This window comes from Microcaecilia unicolor, chromosome 1 (genome assembly GCF_901765095.1).
Source record: "Microcaecilia unicolor chromosome 1, aMicUni1.1, whole genome shotgun sequence".
Lineage (NCBI taxonomy): Eukaryota > Metazoa > Chordata > Amphibia > Gymnophiona > Siphonopidae > Microcaecilia > Microcaecilia unicolor.
Window position 1 is genome coordinate 164,939,145 of NC_044031.1, and position 21,121 is coordinate 164,960,265.

The 21,121-nt window shown below is 46.1% G+C and overlaps 1 protein-coding gene across 6 annotated transcripts in view; it reads right to left on the bottom strand.

Annotated features, from left to right (window-relative positions):
- GSDME (gasdermin E) overlaps positions 1-21,121 on the bottom strand; it is a 154,671-nt gene that overhangs the window by 87,835 nt on the left and 45,715 nt on the right. For all 6 annotated transcript variants that reach the window (XM_030202066.1, XM_030202090.1, XM_030202100.1 and 3 more), the window contains exon 4: positions 5,126-5,297. In XM_030202066.1, the coding sequence (XP_030057926.1) occupies positions 5,126-5,297 (172 nt within the window). The remainder of the gene's footprint in view (positions 1-5,125; positions 5,298-21,121) is intronic.

A 21,121-nucleotide genomic window follows, 5' to 3' on the forward strand; every position in this document is an offset into this window, starting at 1 on the left:
CCAAGGAATCCACCCCGCTTACTGTGTGAGAAAGAGCGGGGAAGAAGCGCTCCAGACCAGTTCTCGCTGGCGTGGACGTCCCGGTAGGTGGGGGAACTACCCGGAACTGGTTCCTTTTCTTTTTGAGTGAGGCATTTTTCTCAATGAAAAAACAAAAACTAGCAGGACTGGCTGGAGCGATCTCACTACACGTCCGCTCTCGGCGCCATCTTGACACGCCCCCCAAGGATTTTTTTTTAATAAAGAGTGACAACGTGGATGTAGCAGCTCATAGGTTTTGCTTGCTTTGTTTTGAGAGTACAACAATGACAGCTGCGTGGGGAAGGAGAAAGTGAGATTGGCCTAATTGGTTTCAACATTTTGATGTCACTTGGCCTCCTGTCTATTAAACCTCCTTGCAGCTGCCAGAGGATGGACCGTGGGAGCAGGCCAGGGAGATATGTTACCCAAAGGAGGATGGGGAGCGCTGAAAGAGACGGGAAAGAAGGTTAACATGGAGAGAGAGAAGGACACAGAGTCAATACTGGGCAGGGAGAGGAGAGGGACATTGAAACGCAAAGAGGCAGTGCTGGAAAATGAAGAAATGGGGACACAGGGGCACTACTGAAAAGGGGAGAAGATAGGGGCTCTACTGAAAAGGAGGGGGATAGGGACACTACTGAAAAGGGGAGGAAGAGGTAGGACACACAGGGGCACCACTGGAAGGGGGGAATGGAGATATGGGGACAATGGTGAAAAAGGGGTGAGATGGGGACAAAGAGGTAATGCTGGAAAAGAGAGAAGATGGTAACACAGGGATAGTGCTGGAAAAAGGGGGAAGATGGGGACCCTGGACGGCAGATGCTAGAAAAGGGGGAGATGAGGAGACCAGGTAGGCTTGTGCTAAAAAAGGGAGATGGGGACACAGAAATGGCAGATGCTGAACTTGGGGGTAGGATAGGAACAAGGGACACAGAAGGGAGCTGCTGGACAGGACAAATAGTGATGCAGAGGAAAGAAGGTTGGTGCACTTGGAGATAGAAGAAATCAGATGGGCAAAAGACCCTGTAAAGGCAGAAGAAACAGAGAAAAACAGAAAAGAGACAGCGGGACCAAAGCAAATGAGAAAATAAATTGTTCAAACAACAGTAGAGGGGTCAGAGTGCATTTTCTTAAGTCATTTGGATGTACTGCAGCACAGAATTTGATGGGTAAAATCCGGAACTGCAAATCCCATATGAATTTGGGATGTGAGTTCACACTAGGACTGGTTGAAAAGTCTCTCTTTTGGAACTGGATCACGTGGCAGCTCTATACACAGCTATTTGATAGTGGGGACGTAAAATGCAAGATCAGTGCCAAACAGATGTAGAGAAGGAAAGAAAGAAGACAAGAGGCAAGAGAAGAAATGGAAAGGCCAACCTGGAAAACAATTTGTAAGGCTGACTCATGGAACATGGAAAAAAAAGACTGGGACCAGCCAAATTCCCAGACAACAAAGGTAGAAAATGTTATTTAATACTTTGTAAGGACTGAGATGTACCTGCTTTGTAAAATGTACAGGAGAAAACACATTTCTGTCTCTTTTCTACCAGTATTGCACTGTTTATACTACTACTACTACTACTACTATAAATCATTTCTATATAGCGTCTGGCTTCCTTGGACAGAGAGTGAGGGGGTCTCTATTTCAATTTTGTTGTTGGGTTTTTTTTCTGGCTCCCTATTCTGTATTAGATTGGTAAAATGGAATGTTGTCACAATTTGGGTTTCTGCCAGGTACTTGTGACCTGGGTTGGCCACTGTTGGAAACAGGACACTGGGTCTGACCCTGTATGGCTAATCTTATGTTTATCTAGATGAGTGTCTGTCCATGCTCTGCATGTGTGACTGAGGTGAAGGATTCTGCTAGCATGTAATGTCTGTGTAGGAATGCGTAACTGCAGTTTGTTCAAGTTTCCCAATAGTAAGTATATTGGTGCTCCACAGTCCAGTGTAATATATATAGAACTGTCTTCTGATAGGTGGGCTAGGGCTGTTATGGTGTGGTAAGTTTTGTGTTCTAAGGCAGTCCTGGAGTACCCCCTTGCCAGTCACCACACAAACAAAAGCCCATCTGATTTAAACAAGGTGTCTAGCAGTGGAAGGAATGTGTGCTATTCCTGAATATTTTTACTTTGTAGTTAAGAAGACAGGTTGCCTGCTCTGGCCAGTCCAGGGACCTCTTCTGCATCCTGCCTCCTGATGTAACTTACTGTTCCCTTGTAGGCAGGACACAACAGAGACAGCCTGTATTAATCACTGCCCGCCATAGCACCTGAGCAACAACACAGACACTGCTGACTAGCTGACACCAACCAGCACCTATTTTATAAAAGTCTGCTCCCCCCGAGATCAGAACCTGGCTACGCCTCTGCCAGCAACATCCCTCGCTGCCTTTTCTCCTGCGGGTCCGGCCGTCCGGGAGCGTTGCCTGCCTGAAATTCTTCTCCTCCCCGCCGCTGCCTCGGTCCCTGCAGCATTCTTTTTTTCACCCGTCGCCTGCAGCGCTGCGATTCACACAGGCAGGTCCGGTCCCCCCTGCCGCATCCATCTGGCCCTACATAAACAGGAAGTGCATCAGAGAGGGCCGGATGGACGCGGCAAGGGGGAGCGGAGCAGCCTATGTGAATCGCAGCGCTGCCGGCGATGGGTGAAAAAAAGAATGCTGCAGGGACCGAGCAATGGAAGACGCTGAAGCAGAAGTTCTTCAGGGAGGGAGACATGCTGCATGGAGAGGGGATAGGTGGTGAGAAAGGGAGAAATGTTGAATATAGGGGAGGGGAGGAGAGGAGGGAAGAATGTTGGACATAGGGGTGGAGGAAAGGGACAAATGTTAGACAAAGGGTGGAGGGGAGGGAGACATGTCGGACATGATGGTAGAGGGGAGGAAAAAGATGCTGCATGGGAGGGGGAGAGAGATGTTGGACCCAGAACACAAGGGAGGGGGAGAGAGAGATGGTGGACAGTTGGAATGAGAGGGGGAGATGTTGGACATGGGGGTGGATGAGATGGAGGGAGAGGTACATAGGAGGTGGAGAGGGGAGAAAAAGAGAAAAATGTTGGACTATGGGGGAGAGGGCAGGAGGGAATACAGAAGAGACAGAGAAATGTCAGGCTATGAGGGTTGGGAGGGGAGGAAAAGGAATCAGATGCTGGGCGGATGGAGGAAGATGATGGGAATGGTAGAACCCTGTGGAAGAGGCTAGGAGGGGGTGGCAAGGAAATGAATGAGAGGATAGTGATTACAGAGGGTAAAAATATGGTAATGGGTAGTAGATTAAAGATGAAAGGGAACATAGGGCTGGGGAAGGAGTGAGATGGGGAATGGAAGAGCTAGTGGGTGAAAGAAGATGGAAATTTGATAGGTAGTTGAAAAGAAAAAGCAGGCGAAGAAGAGTGAGAGAGAGGCAGAAAAGAGCTAAAAAGAATGATCAATATGTCAGAAGCAGGTGTAGTGAGGGAAAAGACAGGAGAGAGGAGAAAAAACATGGACTGCAGCCGCTTGAAGGAGAATTAGCAGACAGACAGGAAAGCAGAGAAGAGAAATTGGAACCAGCAAGATGGAAAAATAAAATGTCCAGACAACAAAGGTAGAAACAAAGCATTTTATTTGAATGTTTTAAATGGAATGAGTTAGCTTTTGGAAATGTGCCTAGCAAATGTCTTTGTATTGTGTTCAGTAGAAAAGGAAATGCATTTCTGTTTTATGTCTCCAGTGTTGCATTAATGCCAAGTTTAACTTCTTGGGGTTCCCATTCAAGTCTTGTCTAAAATATTTTTATTTCTAATTTGTGATCCCTTGTTCTGTATTTGGTGAGGGTCTGTTGGTGTGATAGTAATGGCAGGTGGGAAATCACAGCGGAGGCAGAGAGGAGAGGGAATCGAGGAGGGGGTCCCTCCTTTATTTTCTGATCTGGGCTCAAGCAGGTCTAACACCAGTCCTGACCCTTGCTGTATAGCTGGTGAGGATCCCCAAGCATCCCCAGCTAAGGACCTCCTCCAAAGACAGCCAGAACTCTCTTCTACCAAGCTCTGCAGTTGGCAACAGCATCCTTGAACCATCGACAACTAAGCATGTGTGGGGTGTTGGCATCAGTGGCTTAGGGTCATTGCTGCTGCCTGCCACGCTTGGTAAAAGAGAGTTCTGGCCACCTTCAGAGAAAGTCTTGAGCTGACAGAGCTTGGGGATCCTTATTAGCTAAAGTATATATATTTTGAGGTGGGAGTAAGGCGGGGCAGAGAAAATTTTGTGCCCACCTACTTTGGGCTCAGGCCCATCCAAAACTGGCTGTCTGGGTACGCCACTGGCCCAGATAGGGCCTGACCCTAATATCAGGTCTATTTAGCCAGTGGAGGTCAATGATTAGAAAAAGGCTCATAACCACTGGCTGAATATTTACCTAATATTTTCCATTTTCAGTTTCAAAGTAGTGGCTTCGGTGTAGTGGTAACCAAGACTATATGAAGGGATATCTTGTACCACAAACCCTATATTGTCTCTGTGCACAGCAGAGAGCAAAGTACTCCATTTCTGTTTTATTTCAAATGATTCTTCTAAAGAAGTGGTTCTTAACCAAGAGCTGGGAAGTGTGTCACCAAACATTTGACAGACAAATTGTGTGTGCTTTCCTTAGCAACCATTCTGAGAACCAGAAAGTCAGGTACTTGAAATCTCCATAAATATTCTCTACTTTTATCACCAGCCCCAACTGGAAACGCTGCTGGCCTCTGGCCCACACTTCTCTTGTACCCTGACAGTCACCACCATTGTTTCTATATTTCCCTTGCATCATTGTTAGCAAGAAGGAAATGATAATAGGATTTTTAATTTGCTCAGCTGTAAATTGTAATGTCCATTGTGTCATGCCTTTGAACATTGTCTGTCAGGTGTGTCACAACAGTAGAAAAATTGAGAACTGCTCTAAAAAAAAAAAAAAAGAGAGAACGAAACACCAGAAATCTTCCCTGCACAAAACTGTGTGAAGACAAAACAGGTTATCCAAATTGAAATGCAATTTAACATGGCATTTTATACCACTTAGCCAAGGCAAAAACCCTGCTTCAAGGCAGTTTACATGAACAGAGCACTCTGTTCCTTCTTTACCTTTACAACGGGAGTTTTCATTCCTGCTACTCCCCCTTGTTTTCCTTCTTTCTGAATATGCTCCAATAACACACACTTCTGAGTCGTTATTATTTTTTCTTTCAGGATGCACAAGGTCTCGTTTCGCCTTCCTAACATCTGCTGTACCAAAGGATGTTTCATGTTTATCGTTCTAGAAAAAAAAAAACACCAAAGTAAATCAATGTATTGGGTCAAGCTATTTGCAGTATAAGGTTTTATTGCAACATTGCCTTTCTTTTTGGAGAAAACAAAGTTACTTACACCTATAAACAGGTGCTCTCTGAGAATGCAGGATTTAAATCCTCACATGTGGATGATACCACCAGTGGAGCCCAGTGCGGAAAGGCACTTCCACAGCAACTTTTCTAGAAACCTTTGAGTAGGCTCTCTGTGCATGTGCCGCCTCTGCTGGTATGCAGAATATCCTCAGTCGATTATGCTGCCAGGCTAGAGCAGTGGTCCTCAACCAGTGTGTCATGAGCACCCAGAAGTGTGTCATGGGATTGGCACAGAAAGCAGCTTCCCGCCCCCTCCCCCCAGTTTATAAGGTAGCTCGCTTCTCCCTTCTTTTATTTCCCCTCACCCTCCACTGCAGCTCCAGAACCTCTACCTCATCCTCCCTCAGGACTCCTGTTCCAACAAACCTGTTCTTCGCCAGTGTCAGCAGCAACAGTGGTACCATGATGTCTGGGCCAAGCTGGATCCTTCCTTCTGTAGTGTCCCATGCACACATAAACAGGAAGTCACGTCAGAGGGGTAGGACGCTGCAAAGGGAAGGATCTGGCTCGGCTCAGGTAGCGTGTTACCACTGCTGTTGCCGCTGCCACTACTGGCACTGGTAAAGAACTGAGGCTTGATGGACCAGAGGTCCTGAGGGAAGACAAGGAAGAGGTGCTAGACTCTTGGTGGGGAAGGAGGGGAGAAGTGCTGGACTCACAGGTGGGAGAGAGGTGCTGGGCCCATGGGGAGGAGATGGAGGAAGGCAGAGGGAGGTACTGGACCTGTGCAGCAGAGGGGGCAGGAGAGATGCCAGACTTTAGGTAAGGGAACAGGGAATGGGGGAGGAGCGAGAGTCCTGGAAGTAATACTGGACATTTGAGCCTCAGATTAATCATCTTTGGAAGAGGACTACTGTTAAGCTAAGGCAACTAAGAATCATAAGATCTTTTTTTTGAACTGCCTGTTTCTGCCCTACTAGTTCGGATGCTAGTGCTTCCACATTTGGACTGTTGCAACGGTTTATACTTAGGTGTGTTAGCTAAACTGCAAAAAAAAAAAATTTGCAGCTTATTCAAAATACCTCTATCAGACTGATTTTTAATCTGAAGAAATATGACAATATTTCATCTTATCGTCTATCCTTACATTGGCTCCCAGTACAGGAAAGAATCTTATTCAAATCTGTGTGTATAGTTTTTCAGGCCATTTATAGCTACTCTTCCTCTCTAGTCACTGACCTAGTTAGTTCTTCACAATTACATAGTTTGATTATCATATGATCTATAGCCCTAAAGGGTGTTCAGTACTCTACGATAGCCAAGTCCATTTTTTTCTAGCTTTGTGATGCCATATTGGAACACTCTGCCTACTACTATCAGAACTGGCACTAAGTACTTATCATTCCGTAGGAAACTTAAGACTTTTTTGTTTCTGTAAAGTGGATTATTTCACTATCTTTTTCTTTCAATGTACTTTTAGATAGTATATGACTGTTTGATTGTATGCTGTAAACCACGCTGGACCCTACTGGGGGATCATAGCAGTATATAAGAAGTGTATTAGATTAGATTAGAGTAGGGGTTGGGGAGAGGGGGAAATGTAAGACTGTGGGGAGTGGGGAGAGCTGCATATGTCAGATAGAGGTGGGCTTGGGAGAGAAACATGCATCAGGCTGTGGGAGTGGGGGCTAGAGGATGAGGAGAGGGGGGCATGTCAGGGTGGGGGGTGGGGAGAGAGGGATACCACAGACCATAGGGGCTGGGGGAAATGTTAGATCATGGGGGGAGAGATGTCAGACTGAAGGGAAGATGCAGCTAGCTACACAAATTCCAATGCCATCTTCCTTTATGGGTTATATAGGTGGTAAAGCCGCATTTAGCAGGCTTTCACTTCCGGTGTGCAGTTTGCCACCTATAGAGCCCGGAAAGGAGCAAGGTATCAGGATTTCTCTAGCCACATCTGCTGCCAGGCTAGGTTTTCTGTGGCCGCCTTCCCCCTAAAGCCGCTGCCCTGCTGAGCATTGAAGCTGCATTTTTTTGGTTGGGAGGGAGGGGAGAGGGGACACAGAGCTGCTGAGCATAAGGGGAAAGGATAGAGGGGGGGGAAGGGAAGGGAGAGGGCACAGGGAGTTGCTGGATCATAAGGGGGAAGGAGAGAGAGAGGGGACAGGGAGTGCTAGACCATAGGGTTGGAGAGGAAGGAAGAGGGAACAAGAAAAAGCTGGACCATAGAATAGAGGAGAGAGCAAGAGGGGACAGGGAGATGCTGGACCACAGGGGTGGAGAAGAGAGAGAGGTGTGCAGCAGGGCTGTGGAGTCGTTACACCAAACCTTCAACTCCAACTCCTCTGAAAGTGAATTGATATTAGGCTTTACATTTTCTGTCCTTTATCTAAAGTACTAGTAAATTTAAATTATTTTTACCAGTATTTTTAATCTCGGTCAAAAAAATTATATAAGTATAGAATTATACATTTACCATATATTGTAATGTTATAACTTTTATTTTGAAGCTGGAGTCAGAGTTGATACATTTTTACTGACTCTGATTCTGACTCTACCCAAAATTGCTTCTGACTCCAATTACAACTCCACAGCTCTGATGGGCAGGACAGGGAGATGCTGGGCTACAAGAATGGGTGGAGAAAGAGAGGAAATGTTGGGCTACAATAGTGTAGGAAAGAGGGAGGGGCGATGCTTGTCATGGCAGGACCTTGTCAGAGAGACCATGGGGTTCTCAGGGAGATGAGTGAGAGCAGGATGGTAAATACAGAGGGTAGTAGTAATAGGAAGTGAGTGAAAAAAGGTGGAATAGAAGGCTATAGGGTGAGAGGAGGGGATGGAAAGTTGATGGATAAGTGAACTATAGATGGAGGAGTGAGAGGGTGAAATCTGAGTGGGCAGACAGAAAAAAGCGAAAGAGGAAACATGTCAATGATGGATATATTGAGGGAATAGAAGAAGATAGGAGGAAAGTGGAGAAAGGACAAATGGACGGCACCCACTGGAAAGAGAGCAGAATACCAAAAAGAAAGTAGAAAAGACAAAATGGAACCAACATGCTTGGAAAAATAAAATGCTCAGAGGCAGAAAGAAAATGTTTTATTTTGAATTTATTACGTGGAATATGTTAACTTTGGGAAATGCACATCATGGATGTCTTTCTATTTTGTTGGAAATGCATTTTTGTTTTTATTTCTTCTATGTTGTGGTACACACCTAATTTGACTTCTTGGGGTTCCCAGTTCAATTTTTGTCTTCATAGTTGTATTTCAAATTCGTGATCCTTTGTTCTGTATTTGGTGAGGGTCTATCTGTGTTTTGTGTGTGACTGAGGTGTGGTATTCTCTTTGCATGTAGTTTCTGAGTAGAACTCTATAGCAGTCCCATTGGGGTTTTTTTTTTTACCAGTAGTAAGTGTATTGGTGTTCTAGGACCCCATGTAATATTGTAGTGTTGCCTGTCCTTAAGTAGGGTTCATGCTGTTTGAATCATAGGAATTAATGCTACCGTTCTATGGTAGGTCTGCTACATGTATGTTGAGTTAGGATTTTTTCACGTTTTGTATTATTTCACAGTGTGCCTGGTAGTGTACAGATTATATTGCTATTACTCAGATGGCATGAGAATCAGAATATACCCTGTTTCCCCGAAAGTAAGACATCCCCCAAAAATAAGACCTAGTAGAGGTTTTCCTGAATTGGTAGATATAAGGCCTCCCCCGAAAGTAAGACCTAGCAAATTTTTGTTTGAAAGCAGGGCCGCCGAGAGCCAGGCAAGGCCGCCCCCCCCCCCCCCCCCCCCCCCCCACCCAAGGTCGCTGGGCCCCCCCTCCACCCACCCTCCGTCGCTCCCGGAACTAACCTTAAACGCCTCATTTCACCTTCGCAGCAAGCAGCAGCAGGGCAGACCTCGCCTTCCTTCCGTGCCCTGCCCTCGCGGACGTTAAGTCAGGTGAGGGCGGGGCACGGAAGGAAGGAGTGGCCTGCCCTGCTGCTGCTTGCTGCAAAGGTGAAAGGAGGCATTTAAGGTTAGTTCTGGGAGCGACAGAGGGCGGGCGGGCCAACCCCGATCCAACCCCGATCCAACCCCGATGTTTCCCCGAAAAATAAGACAGCCTCTGAAAATAAGACCTAGCGCATTTTTGGGGGCAAAAATTAATATAAGACAGTGTCTTATTTTCGGGGATGTAATCAGATGTATTATTTCTAACTAAAACCTGGACAATAAGTATGTTCTCAATGAAATGAATTGACTATACGCCATATTTGGTCTTGAGGAAGCCAACCAGATGATCAATGTGGAATAATGTATTAGATGAGTAATATCTGGGGATAATCAGGTTAATACCATGTTTTCTTTTTTTCTGTTTACTATTTAATTGATCTCCTTGTCTTATTTCACTCTCCCTTTTTTTCTTCACTTTGTAGTCTAAGAAAGAGAAAGATTGTATATAATCCATATATCTAGTTGGGATTATTTTCTTCTTATATTGTATTAATGTGCAACCATCTCTGTATTACTGTTTGCAAGTGACCCTTGTAAAATGAAAAATAATAAATAAATGATTTAAATATATATACACAGTGCACTCCATTTAAGTGCACGTCGGATAAGCGCATGCTCTGTTTAACTGCATGCCGTACTTCGGTCCTGTTTTTGGCGCCATCAATTTCTATGGGGACAAACTTCGGTTTAGCACACCACTGATAAGTGCAAGATTCGCTTATATGCATGGTTTATGACCGCTCCTCTGCAGGAAAGACTCCGCATAAGCGCACGCACGGAATATGGAAGCCAATTGGCACGTGACAAAGGGGCAATAAATTTGAAATCTCATTGGTTAACTGCCACAGGCAGAATAAGCGAAAGAAAGTTGTTAAGAGTGTACATTGGAGTCGTCGTCGTCATCATTGCGCAACTGTAAGACTTTAACACTGGCTGAACGAATAGAAGTTCTTAAAAAATTAGAAAACAAACAAAGTCAAGCATCTATTGCTAAAGAATATGATGTCAATCCCAGTCAAATTTCACGTATCTTGAAGCAGAAAGATCAGCTTCTGGAAGACTGACAAAACAATGCAAATCCACACAGGAAACGTAAACGGGCGGGAAAAGCTGAGGATGTAGAAGATGCTCTTCTTTGGTGGTTTTCTCAAGTCAGGAGCAGACAGTTTCCTGTCTGTGGTCCACTGCTTATGAAGAAAGCTAATCAGCTAGCTGAAAGTCTTGGACTAACTGAATTCAAAGCCACTGTTGGATGGTTGGAAAGATGGAAGGAGAGGAACAACATAAAATTCAAGAAGCAGCATGGTGAAAAACAAGACGCTGATGACTTTGGTACTGAAAATTAGGTTGTTTCAGTTCTTCCTACCATCTTGAACGAGTTTGCATCTTGTGACATTTTCAATGCTGACGAAAACAGTCTCTACTGGCGAGCGATTCCTGATGGAACACTTGCATTCAAACAAGTCGAAACTACAGGAAGTAAAACGTCGAAGGACCGACTGACGATCCTCCTTTGCTGCAATATGGATGGGAGTGAGAAGTTGGAACCACTCATCACTGGAAAGAGCAAACAGCCCTGTTGCTTCAAGAATGTTAAGCGACTTCCTGTGTCATACGAGGCTAACGCAAATTCATGGATGACTGGGGAAAGTTGGAAGCAGTGGCTAAAGAAGTTAGACACTAGAATGTGGGCACAAAAGCGTCAGATTTTGTTGCTTTGTGATAATTGTGCTGCACACAGTGATGATGTCAGGCTGTAACATCAAGGTGGTCTTCCTGTCACCAAACACTACCTCTCTGATCCAACCTATGGATCAGGGCATAATAGCCAATTTCAAACAACATTATTGGGCTCTTGTGCTACGTCGTCTGATGAGCGTTATGGATGACCAGACTGGCAAGGATAAACGTGCTGTTGAACTGGCTCGTAATCTATCACTGTTGTATTCCCTACATATGCAGAAAGAAGGCTGGAATCATGTTACACAGGCAACCATTGTGAACTGCTACAAGCGGGCAAGCTTTGTTAAGGATTTGGAGAGGGACGAAACAGATGCAGCTGTTGCAAATGCTTCAGATGAACAGGCTATTGACATCCCAGCCGGTGTTACTGAAGAGGAGAGTTTCATCACTACATAGCTGTTGATTACGATCTACAAACAGCTGACGACAGCACTGATGTCGAGATATGCGCCTGCACACAGGCAATGGCTGATGATGAAATGAGCAGCGAGGCACATGCTGACGAAATTCAACAACCTCCTGTCACTTTTGCAAGAGCGCTGGAGAGTCTCAACACCGTGCGGGCATATCTGGAGGCCACTGGATGTCAGTGCTATGACAGTTTTTACCGTCTGGCAGACGTAGTCTATGGAACTCACAGACACAATAGTGTACAGAGGACTATGACTGATTACTTCAAGTAAGCCTAACGTCAGCTAACTTCAGTTAACGGAGACTGTATAACGTCAGTTAACGGAGACTGTATACTGTACGTATAATAAACAGTACTGTACATATGTTTATCAGAAGTCAAGCTTCTTTGGGTCACAATGGTTAAGTGCACGCTCCGGTTAACTGCATGTATTTCTTTGGTCCCAGACCCTTGCACTTAAGCGGATTGCAGTGTATATATATATATATATATATATACTAGTAAAAAAGGCCCATTTCTGACAGAAATGAAATGGGCGCTAGCAAGGTTTTCCTCGGAGTGTGTATGTTTGAGAGAGAGTGTGTGTGAGAGAGAGAATGAGAGAGAGACAGAGTGTGTATGTTTGTGTGAGAGAGAGTGTGAGAGACAGAGTGTCTGTGTGTGTGACAGAGAGTGTGTCTGAGAGAGAGTATGTGAGAGACAGTGAGTGTGTGCCCCCCCTCTCGCAGGGCCCCCCTCCCCACCCCTCTGGTCTTAGGACCCCCTCTCCACCTCCCTCTCCCCTGCCCCCCCCCAGCCATCCATGTCCAGCGACCTTCCTCTCCCCCTGCCCCCCCTGCAGCCACCCATGTCCAGCGACCCTCCCCTCCTCCTCCCCCCGCCCCTCCCTCCAGCCACCCATGTCCAGCGACCCTCCCTTCCCCCCCCCCTGCACATCAAACCCCCTCACCACCCGCAGCTGCCACTGGTAACGCTGTCCGGCCGCTGCTGCTTCTCCTGTTGAGCAGCAGTGGCCGCTACAAAAAGAAAAAAAAGCAATAAATGTTTTTAAACATCAAGTGCGGCACCGCAGACAGCCATCAGGCATTGGCTGTCGGCTCTGCAGCCGCTCCTCCTCTCGCCTCTCACATCGCTGCGCTCCTCCGGGGTCTTACTCCAGGGGCAGTGACTTGGAGGCGAGAGGAGGAGCGGCTGCAGAGCTGACAGCCAATGCCTGATGGCTGTGTGTGGTGCCGTGCTTGATGTTTAAAAACATTTATGGCTTTTTTTCTTTTTGTAGCGGCTGCTGCTGCTCAACAGGAGAAGCAGCAGCGGCTGGACAGCATTACCAGTGGCAGCTACAGGTGGCGAGGGGGTTGATGTGCTTGGGAGGGGGTTGATGTGTTTCGGGAGGGGGGAGGGGGTGTTTGATGTGCCGGGGGGGGGGCTTGGGTGATGCGCCAAGGGGGTGTTTGAGCGGCGCACTCACAGCTGATTCCCAGGCAGGGGGAGGAGTAGGGAAACACGCAAATCAACTTGCTCCATGTGTTTCCCTACTCCTCCCCCTGCCTGGGAATCAGCTGTGAGTGACGTCAGCCTAGCTACGGAGCCTAGCTCAGCAACTCCAGGAGCCACGGACACAGGCAGCTACTTTAGAACGTTGGTGGTGATAAGTATTATTATTATTTATTGCTTTTGTATCCCACATTTTCCCACCTATTTGCAGGCTCAAAGTGGCTTACATGGTTTTTTTATGACATTGTCATTACAGGGTATCAGATACAATTAGTGATGTGCAGAGATTGAGTAAGGGAAGAAAGAAGGAAGTGATAAGGTTAAGTATAGAAGGTGGACTTTCATAGCTGGGTGGGTTGGTGAAGTGGATTAGTGAGGTTATAGGTTCTCTTTGTAGGCCTTGTTGAAGAAGTATGTCTTCAGAGATTTGCGAAAGTTGGTTATTTTGTCGATTGATTTCGGGTCTGTAGGTAGTGCATTCCATAACTGCGTGCTCGTGTGTGAGAAGGTAGTGGCATGCATCAGCTTGTATTTTAGTCCTTTACAGCTGGGGAAGTGCAGATTGCGAAATTTGCGGGATGATCTTGTGGCGTTTCTGGGAGGTAGGTCCACAAGGTTTTGCATGTAGATTGGGGCGTCTGCGTGAATGATTTTGTGTACAATCATGCAGATCTTGAATGCAATGCGTTCCTTAAGTGGGAGCCAGCAAAGTTTCTCTCTTAGGGGTTTTGCATTTTCATATTTAGTTTTTCCAAATATGAGTCTGGCAGCAGTATTCTGGGCTGTTTGGATTTTTTTTGTGGTCTGTTCTTTGCATCCAGCGTACAGTGCGTTGCAGTAGTCCAGATGGCTTATTACCATTGATTGTACCAGGGTACAGAAAATGTATCTCGGGAAGAAGGGTTTTACTCGTTTGAGTTTCCACATGGCGTGGAACATCTTTTTCGTCGTATTCTTCACATGGGTATCAAGAGTGAGGCTTTGATCAATGGTAACTCCAAGAATTTTCAAGTTTTGTGAGACAGGGAGAGCGCAGTATGGTGTGATTATGGTGGAGAAGTTTTTTGTGTTGTGTTGTGAGGTGAGTACAAGACATTGTGTTTTTTCTGCATTAAGTTTTAGTTGGAATGCATTACTGGAATATATATATATATATATATATATATATATAACTTTTTTGTATGATAACCTCCGTGGAGAAAATGTGCTAGTTATGATCTGCATTTCCTGTTGGGGGGGGGGTTTACATTTAATTCATAAGAACTGCCATACTGTATTATTCTACAGGTCCATGAGTGTCATATATGAAGTGTGTCACATATGTGAGCACTGTCCCACTGAAAAAAGGTTGAGAACCATTGTGCTAGAGGAATACAATTCCTTGAGGATGTGGGAGAGTTGTGAGAAGAAAGCAAACCATTTAAAACTGAATGTCAATAAAGCGCAGACTTTGGTCTTATCCAGTTACACGTCTCCTGATATACCGGATGTTTTTAAATTTGGAGATTAAAACATTTTTATAGTGAATAGTTTGTGAAATCTAAGCGTCATTGTAGAGTCTGGTTTAACTTGGGAGACTTCACATTCAGAAAATCATTATGGATGTATTCCTTAAATTGAAATTGATAAGCAGTTTGAAAGAATTGTTAAAAATTGCATGGTAGTGCAAAGTATTATTTCCCCTTGCTTTGATTACTGCAATGGATTACTCTTGGGGATTAAAAAAAATAAAACAAACAGCTTAGAGCCCTATAGGTAGCCCAAAATTTGGTCACCAGGGCATTAACTGGCTGTAATCACTATGAGCACATCTCCCCAATTTTAAAAAGATTACATTGGCTCCCCATTGAATATAGAATACAATTTAAGATCCTTTGTACAGTTTTTAAAACAGTGGTGTAGCCAGAAGGCAATTTTTGGGTGGGCCAACAGGTTGGATGGATGGGCACTAGAGAAACACTTGCCACCTGATATGCCCTGCCCACTCCCCTACTCCTACAGCACACCTACCCCACTCCCAATAACTTCAATGGGAGTAGCAGGGCTGGCCTCAGTGGCTGCAGGCCACATTGAGAGCTAGGGGAAATATAAGATGGTGCACTCTTCAACCTCCACTGAGCCACGGTCCGCCAACACACATATGCTTCCCCAAATATGCCCTAAATATTACAGTGGGGCCCTAAAATATCAATACATCAAGAAAACTGAACAAGCCAAAGTACTATAGAAGACTACATAGAAAATTGATGCTAACAGAATACTTTGGTCACACACACAGAACACAAATGCCAAATACAGAATAAGTGACCACAAACCATAAACAAATTAAATCAAAATCCCAAGAGGCCAGACATTGCATTTAGCACAGTACAGAGAAATACAAAGAGATGCATTTTCTCCTAAGTTCCCCCCAACTGTTTCCTACCATACATATACCTCATTATACCACAATATCACTTTGTATTCATTCATACTATGTATTTGTTCAAACCGTAACCGGCTAACACCGTTAGCGGTTATATGTAAGCCACATTGAGCCTGCAAAAGGTGGGAAAATGTGGGATACAAATGTAACAAATAATAATATACTGTGCAAAATATGATAGCACATGCAAGAGACAGTGTTAGGGGAGGTACAACTAAGGCAACTGCGTTTGGCCCCCCTAACCAGAGAGAACTCCATGCCAGCTGGAAGCTGAAGAAGGTGCCTTGGGCCCCAGCCATATCTAGCAGGATGTACATTTCAAATCTGACATATTCTAGTCACAAAATAGAAAAATAAAATTCTTTTTTCTACCTTTTGTTGTCTGCCCATTTTATTTTTCAAGTCATGTTGGTCCCAGGCTCTGGTTTCTACATCCTTCTGTCTTCTCTTAACTCACTCACTAAGGTCTCCTTGGCCATTTGATATTCCTATTCTCTCCATGTCCACTATCCATCTTCTTCCATCTCTGTACCTCTATCTTCCTCCATGTTTAGTATCTCCCTTTCTCTGTGTCCCTATATTTCTCTGTCCAGCTTCTCCCCTCTCTTCATCCCCAGTGCCAATACATCTCTACCCTCTCTGACCCTACCCCATCCAGCTTCTCTCCCTCTCACTCCCTCCCCTCTCCAGCATCTGGTTTGGTTGCTCAATTCCATGCCTGCCCACCCACCCCACCCTCCCTTCCTCCCTCACGCTGTAGGTTTAGTATTTGTTCCCTTTTCCTTCATCTCCTTGGTCTGGTATCTCTGTTTCCCTTCCCCTTCTGCTGTACCAGCAGTTCTCTCCGTTCCCTCCAGTACTCCTCCCCCTCTTCCTCCCACATCCATCAGCTCACTCCCTTCCCTCCAGCCTCCTCTTGCTCCCACATCCAGCAGCTCTCTCCCTTCCATCCAGATCCCCTCCTCCTCTTCCTCCAACATCCAGCAGCCCTCTTTCTCTCCAGCCCCTCCTCCTCCCACATCCAGCAGCTCTCTCCCTTCCCTCCAGTCCCTTCTTCCTCTTCCTCCCTTGTCCAGCAGCTCTCCAGCCCCTTCCTCCTCTCCCTCCCATGTTCAGCAGCTCTCTCCCTTCCATCCAGATCCTCTCCTCCTTTTCCTCCCACCTCCAGCAACTTTCTCCCCTTCCATTCAGATCCCCTCCTCCTCTTCCTCCCACATCCAGCAGCTCTCTCCCTTCCCTCCAATCCCCTTCCTCCCACGTCCGGAAGCACTATCCCTTCCCTCCACCCCCCCCCCCCCCGTCCTCCCCCCACAAGCCCAGCACTTAGTTCTGCCTTCCTGATCCTGCCCCAACCCAACATTCCTCGCTGTCGCTGTCTTTTCTTCCGCAGCTCCGGGTACGGCCATCCAGAAGCATTCAGCGTTGCCTGCGTGCCTGCCTGCCCTGAAATTCTTCTCCTTCCTGCTGCTGCCTCAGTACCTACAGCATTCTTTTTTTTGCCCGTTGCCGGCAGCGCTGTCATTCACACAGGCAGCTCCACTCCCCTTTGCCGCGTCCATCCGGCCCTCTCTGATTCACTTCCTGTTTACATAGGGCCAGATGGTTGTGGCAGGGGGGTGCGGAGCTGCCTGTGTGAATGGCAGCGCTGCCAGCAACGGGTGAAAAAAAAGAATGCTGCAGGAACCGAGGCAGCGGCGGGGAAAAGAATTTCAGGGCAGGCAGGCAACGCTGAACGCTCCCGGACGGCCGTAACCCGGAGCCGCGGGAGAAAAGGCAGCGAAGCGAGGAATGTTGGGTGGGCAGGCCTCGGGGGAAAAGTGGCTGGGCCTGGGCCTGTCCAGGCCCACCCATGGCTACACCCCTGTTTTAAAATATCGATGGGGCAGGTTTCTAAGGTCTTAGCGGCAAAACTTCATATTTATCAGCCTTTATGTTTGTTGAGATCAACAGGCCAAATATGGTAAAGTCAAATGAGTACTGAAATTCAATTTTTTACATTGCAGGTCCCTTATTATAGAAGATGTTGCCCTTGAGGCTAACAAAAATACAGGATTTGAAAGAGTTTTTTAAAAGAGCTAAAAATGTTCTTTTTCTTGCAGGCATATGAGAGGGTTGATTGAGCTAATTAAGAAGCAGGCTGGGGAGGTCACATGATGGTGGCAGACTGACCAGAGGCCTGGTGTTTCTTCTCCTCTCTGCCCTGCTAAATCTACTAGAATACCTGCATTTTTGTCTTGAAGAGATGCCAGTGAGCTCGATTTGGTGTCTCCTCGTTCGGGCTATCAGTAGGAAAGCTTTTGGAAGCGTTTCAACAGCATTTGGTGGGGTATGCCTGTCAAAACCTCATGGCCCACTAAAGAGCGTGGAAACAACCAGGTGGCCAAAATGGTGGCGAAGGAGGCATGCCGAAGGGAACCCGAGACCCACCAGTGTTCGCACTACAAGAGGCAGCCATAAAAGAAATAACCAGAAGTATGGCTGATATATTAGATGACAAACATTTCAAACTACACACGGCTATGGATGAGTTAAAAAGAGAGAATGTCTTCACATGCAACGCGTATACAGCAGGCGGAGGAGAGAGAGTTGCTCAACAAGGATATAATTTCCGAGATATCTCCTAGGCTCAACAATGTTGAGAGTCGTTGCAAGCTTTTGGAAGAGTGGGTCGAAGACCAAGAAAATCGGAGCCACAGAAATAATCTTCGCATTGTGGGCTTACCTGAGAGTGTAAACTTTGAAATCTGATGGAATCCTGGTTACCTCGCAAACTAAACTTGGAAGTGGAGAGTCAGAGGATGCAGACTGAGCGGGTCCATCGTATAGGAGCGGTGAACGATCGGAATGCTCGACCCCGCCCAGTTGTAGCCCACATTCTTAACTACATGGACAAAGCTCAGCTCCTAGCAAAGTACCGCCAGCACAAAGAAGTAATATTTCAGGGCTCGAGACTCTTAATATTCTAAGACTTTTCACTGCAAGTATTGGAGCTAAGCAAACATTTGGCCCCTTACTGCTCGCAACTATTTGACAAAGGGATCAAGTTTTCTTTGATGAACCCAGCACGAGTGCGACTTGTGCATGATAATAAAACTTTGTTCTTGGAATCACCGGAGGAGCTTAAGACCTTTTTAGATTGGCATCACTGACTTATGCCGGAAGGGCCGTTGGGTCTACTCTAGTAGACCTGTGGACAATAACTTGTTCTATGTATGTGGGGCTGCCACAGTTGGTGTCCTCTCCCCTCGATGATTCTGGGGGCAGGAGGACATCCTTTGCCGGATAGTAATAAACAGCTTCTGGGCTGAGGACTTATTATGAGGTTGAACATTTGTTTGGAGATATATTTCATGCCTGTTGGGCCTCAGGAGATCCTTTGAGCACAAGCCCCCCTCATCCACTCATTTATCCATTCTCTCATTTCTTCAATCATGCCTTTAATTTTGTATTCTTTGCTCATGCATACATCTCTTTTGTACTTTATATTGGTGGCATGGTTTTTTTTTTGTAGGCTGACGGCCCAATATGGGAGTCGACTGTTAGTAACTGCTGCTGCTTTTTGAGAGTGCTGGACTGCTCATGTGGGGGGGGGGGGGGGAGAGGGGAAGGACGGAAGAGGGGGGATGTGAGGTACTCAGGGTTTCGGGGGGGGGGGGTTCTTTTTCTTTTTTTTCTTCTCTCTGGTTATTGGGTCAAATACAGGTTTTTCAGTAAGAATAGGAATGCGTTTGTGAGGATGGTTTAATGCGAAGTGGGTGTGCATGTGGTTCTTTTTGTGTGGATGTTGGGGGAGGGGAGGAGAAGAGGTGGGTGTAGGGGGGAAGGGGGGGCAGGATTGGGTCGAGTCTCTGGGGCTCCTGGGAATGTGTTATGGCCAGGTATTTATGCCCCATTCCCTGAACAGTCTGGTGGGGAGGGGGTGTGGCTGGGACGCTACCCTCACCTCACAGATATGTTGGTAAACTCTTTGATGTGGTCCTCTTCTATGCAGACTGGGTAGTTTGAGAGCTGCCTTGTGGAATGTGGATGGCATCCACTCTCCAATAAAATGCATGAAAGTGCTCTCATATTGCTCCAAAATTAAGATTGATGCTTTATTTTTACAGGAAACCCACTTGTCAAACATGGAGCATTTAAAATTACGCCACAATTGGGTGGGTGAGCTGGTTTCTTCCTCCTTTAATGGAAGACAGCGGGGAGTGGCCATTCTAACCCACAAAAAAAAACCACCACGTGACACTTCATAAGCTCATACAAGATCCTGATGGGCGGGGGAACTGCAGGGACCAAAGTGACCTTGTGTTCAGCATATGCCCCTAATATCTATTCCCACTCCTTCTTTTCTCAATTGCTGACCAAGCTAGTGTTGCTGAATGGATATCAGCTAATTGTAGGGGGGATTTCAATGTCACTGTAGATCCCTTCAAAGATTGTCACCCCCCCCTAAGCCACGGTCTGAAGTTTGGGAGGGTAAGGGAGCCAATCTGCTTGTGCGAGAGCTTGGGCTACTAGATATTTGGAGGGTGCTGCATCCTGAAGACAATGATTACACCTTTTTTCTCCAACTGCATGGAGTGCATACACACTTGGACTATTTACTTTTGGGCTCCTTCCTTTTTCCTCAGGTGACAGCTGCTGGCATCAACAACGGAGCTATTTCAGATCATTGTTTAGTGTGAGTGGATGCTCGTTGGTGCCCGGAAGAAAGAACACAGCTGTGGCGTATGAACTCTACTGTATATTTAGACCCCCCAGTTTCGCATATTCCATCATCAGGTCTAGGATGATTACTTGCTTGATAATGACCTGGAAGACGTTGATCCCAGAACGTATTGGGAGGCAAGCAAGGCAGTGTTAAGAGGAAAAATCCTAGCTTACCCGGCACGAACCCGGAGGGAGTGGGACAGTCGCCTGTTATCCTTGACAGTGCAACTGCAAAGGATTTGGGGTATTCATATATTGATGAGATGATGTGGTGAGACAGGAATATATTGAACTCCGCAAACAAATTAATGGTCTTATAGTCAGCAGAGTTACTCAGGACACTCGGTTGTACAAGTACAATCTTCATAGGTGGGGTAAAAAGGCTGAAGGCTGATGTCGGCGATAATTAGACCTCGGAAGGCGAAGCAGGTGATCACTCAAGTACGCACTTTGGCGGATCACCCAGTAACGGTTGCGAGAGAGGTGCAAAAGGCCTTTGTAGATTTTTAAGGCCCTGTATGACAGAAGAGAGTCAGTGATATTGCCCAGCAGGATCTTTTCCTTCTGGACTTTGGTTTGCCCCAGCTGACCCAGCTGCAAAGAGACGCTCTAAATGCACTGGTTGCAGGCATGGAGATTGCTATTAAGCATCTCAAACTGGACTCGGAGCTGAGTTTTATAAAATCTTAGGAGGGAAAATTGCTTCCCCTTTTCAGGCCTTGTGTCAGAACCTTTGCAACACTGGGATAGCTGGAGATAGACTAACTCATGCCTACATAGTTGTATTACCTAAGCCAGGCAGGGATAAGGAACTGCTCAGATCGGATTGTTCCATCTCCTTATTAAACCAGGATATCAAGTTGTTTACTACTATTATGGCTTCATAGGCTGGGGAAAGTCCTACCTTTATTGGTACATGCAGACCAGGCTAGGTTTGTACTGGGGCGGTATACCTCTACCAATATCTTACA